The 3,657-nt window shown below is 40.2% G+C and overlaps 1 protein-coding gene across 2 annotated transcripts in view; it reads right to left on the reverse strand.

Moving 5' to 3' along the window:
• Window positions 1–3,657, reverse strand: part of LOC107035897 — a 116,830-nt gene that overhangs the window by 33,533 nt on the left and 79,640 nt on the right. For both annotated transcript variants that reach the window (XM_015253530.1, XM_015253531.2), the window contains one exon: window positions 1,201–1,627. In XM_015253530.1, coding sequence (XP_015109016.1) covers window positions 1,201–1,627 — 427 coding nt within the window. The remainder of the gene's footprint in view (window positions 1–1,200; window positions 1,628–3,657) is intronic.

Consider the following 3,657-nt stretch of genomic DNA (forward strand, 5'->3'; position numbering starts at 1 on the left):
CCCCCCCCCCCCCCCACTGACGCAACACCAAATACACAACAAAGAAAAAAACAGAAAAAAGAAAACAATTTGTACAGTTTATCAAGATAAAAAAAAACTAGCACTTTCATGACAAAATCTACTGAATTTCTATTGTAACTTTATAGCCGAAGGCGAGCTGAGTTCAAGACTCACAACTGCACACGACTCAAAATCCAAGGCTATCGGAAAAATGGTATAATCTATTTTTTATCATGAAGTCCCGCCAACGAGGGTGAGTGGGAGCGCAGAAACGGCGTCCCGGGGGCCGAGCCCCCGCTGCGGGGGGGTTAAGCCCCCCCACTGACAAAAAAACCAAATACACAGTAAAGAAAAAAACAGAAGAAAGAAAACAATTTGTACATTTTATCAAGATAAAACCAAAAGAAAAATCTAGCACTTTCATAAAAAAATCTACAGAATTTTTATGGTAACTCTATAGCCGAAGGCGAGCCGAGTCCCAGGCTTACAAACCCCGAGTGCTGAAAACTGCGCACGACTCACAATTCGAGGCTATCGGAAAAATGACATGATCTATTTTTTATCACGACGTCCCGCCAGAGAGAGAGGGGGGGTGGAAGGGAGCGCAGAAGCGGGGTCCAGAGGGCGCAGCCTCCGGTGGGGGGGTTGAGGGGCGAAGCCCCCCCACCGACGAAAAACCAAATATACAATAAAGAAAAAAACTGAAAAAAGAACATTTTATGTCTAGCACTTTCATCAAAAAATCTACTGAATTTTTATTGTAATTTTATAACCGAAGACGAGCCGAGTCCCAGACTTACCGACGCCGAGCGCTGCAAACTGCACACGACTCACAATCCGAGGCTATCGGAAAAATGACTTCATCTATTTTTTATCACGAAGTCCCGTCAAGGGGGGGTGGGTGATAGGGGGCGCAGAAGCGGTGTCTAGGGGGCGGCATTAGGGGGGTCTGATATTCGAAAAGTAAAAAAGCATTTCACTGGAGAAAAAATAGCCAAAGTACTTGGATATCCCTAAAGAAATCAAATTTGAACCCCCATCAACTGATCTTCAATACATAAAATTTTCGACAAATGATATTAATCATCAATTACCCGAGTGATCTTAACTGTTAGTTCAGAACATCGCTGAGCCGATAGAGGGGCTAAATCCAGAGAAAAGAAATAAAAAATCAAGACCTCATGATTTATCCGAGCTTACCTCTCCTGTGGACCACTGGAGCATGGCACAAGTATCTTTCCAACGTGATTGAGCTTTCCCTTTGGATCACAGAGATTACCGGAGGACTGTGTCCTGCGTCCAGTGAGGCCTTTCTCACTGTGCCTACTGAGATTCGACCCCATCTTATCCGCATTCGTATCGACCTTCCCATCCACAACTACATAACCAGGACTATTCTCCTTATTCGGATAATTGAAGTATTTGCTTATGTCCCGTGCATTGATTTTGTATTTGGCCGGTATCGGTGGTGGTGGTGGTGGCCGACGTTTGTTATTGTCCGATAGATCACGCAGTTGGGGCCGGCAAAAACTTAGATAATTCGTGTTATCCTCATCGTCAACTTGGCTGTTGTTTATCTGGTGGCGCCAAGCATCCTGCGCACCAGGCGAAACCACGACCCCCTCACCTGGAACATGAAAAATGGATAAATAAAATTGGTGGAGACACACGCTGAGTGGATGATTAATCAACGCCTCGATGGGCCGATGCAACATTTCTCTTCTTTTCGAGGGAGAAAATTCTTCCGGTGAAGTTTTTTACTCAACATCTGAGGGGTCTTTTGTGACTTTTTTTTTCTGCACACGTGTACATTCCTGGGGCGATAATGCTGGGGATGGGAAAAAGCTTTATCGTCTACGCTTTGCATTCATCATCCAGCATTCAGTCTGTACAACTCTTGTCTACAAGGGTTCTTCTCGATGTTACTAGTCACTTTGTGTTCCTTTTCTTTGCGAATGAGCAATCTGGTGGGGGTTTCATGTGGGGTGAGTCAGCGGAAGATGGGTGCTTGGTTAAGATGAAGTAGAGAATGAGAGATTGCGAGGATTTTTTTTAGAACCCCAGTAATTTGTTCGAACAAAAGATTCATTTGGTTGATGGCCCCACGAGTGGTTCATTGAGGGAACAGGGGATAATTTGGTAAAAAATTCCAAAAAGTGCAGGGGAAATTTCAATCCAAAATTTTCAACACCTGTGTAAATAAATCAAGGAGGTTTCGTCTGAAGAGAGTAAATAGGAAGGACCCAATGAAGCAGCAGAAATGTTTTTAGAGGGTTCCACTGCGCTGATAGAAAGGATTTGTTAGTGTTAAGAAATGGATTTGGTTGGAGGCTAGAGTCTATTCGGCCTCACCAAATTTTCATTCGTTAATAATTAACAAATGCATATTTGAGCAGCCTTGTTTAAGCCGACTAACGCCTTTCAAGTGAAATATTCATTAACTGCACGGTTTGACAAAATTCGTAGGTATTCGACATTTAAAACGAAACCGACCCCATCTTATAGATATTTTAATGCTGATTTTAAATTTCTTTTGAGAAAGCTTTTCTAGCACGTCTAGTTATCGAGAAAAAAATGTTGAAATGTTGAAAAATGGCTAAAATGAACAATTTGAAAAATTTGTAAAAAAATGATATAATCATTCTATTCAGTGTATTAATTATTTTTAAGTTCGCGATAAGAGAAGAAAAACAATATTTGTCTAACGGCCCATGGAATGAACCGAAATTAGAGTTCGAGCAGTCGAAAATCCTCAAAGCATAAAAACTCTTGAATTTTTCTCATGCGCCATTTCGGAATAAATTGTTGGAATATTTTAAAAATGATATAATTCCTTCATATTAATCTATTATAAATTGTATGAGACGAATACCCACACGGAAAAATTTATATTTTGAAAAATATATAAAAAAATATTTTAAATTGGCCCAAAAAATATGGAAAACATATATGTTATATAATTTTTTATATATTCTTTATAAATTTGAAAAATACATGGAATTGGCCCATATTATATATATTTTTTATATATTTTTTGATGGGGGTATCTTTCCGAGTCTGTTTTTTTCTCCATCTGAAAGTCACGAATTTGTTACAAAAAAATATAAAAAGAGATTCTCCAACTCTGTGGAGTTGTATGCAAATTCCGACAGTATCATGTTTCATCGAACTTCTATTTTTCGGCTTTGATGGGATTTCCATACCGTGTGCGCGGTGTGGAGGTTCCCACGGGAAATTATTTTCAATTATTCGATCTAGTGGGTTTGTGATATAGTTCCTAGGCGATCGGTGATAGTGGCTCGGTCGAGGCGGTGTACCACTGGGAAAATGGGAAAAGGTGTTGTGGAGTAACATCAGATAGGCGCGTTCTGTTTGATCGGTGAATCCCCGAGTCAAGCATTTGTAGGGCATGTGATAAGTGATTGTAGACATACAGAGGGGAATTGTATGGTACGTGCTTTGCAGCTATAGTGGGTCAACTGGCAATTGTCTTGATTTTTTGTTCCTCATTTATGCAATTTTCTTCGCTTGATTTTATGATTGTTTCTGCCGAACAATTAGACATATACACGGAGGGAGACATACATTTATCTGGATTTTGTTAACTTCTGTAAATCTTTGTGGACTAATTGAACAATTGTCAATTCAGACTATCGC

Source organism: Diachasma alloeum, unplaced genomic scaffold (assembly GCF_001412515.2).
Source record: "Diachasma alloeum isolate Michigan unplaced genomic scaffold, Dall2.0 Dall_scaffold_00201, whole genome shotgun sequence".
NCBI lineage: Eukaryota > Metazoa > Arthropoda > Insecta > Hymenoptera > Braconidae > Diachasma > Diachasma alloeum.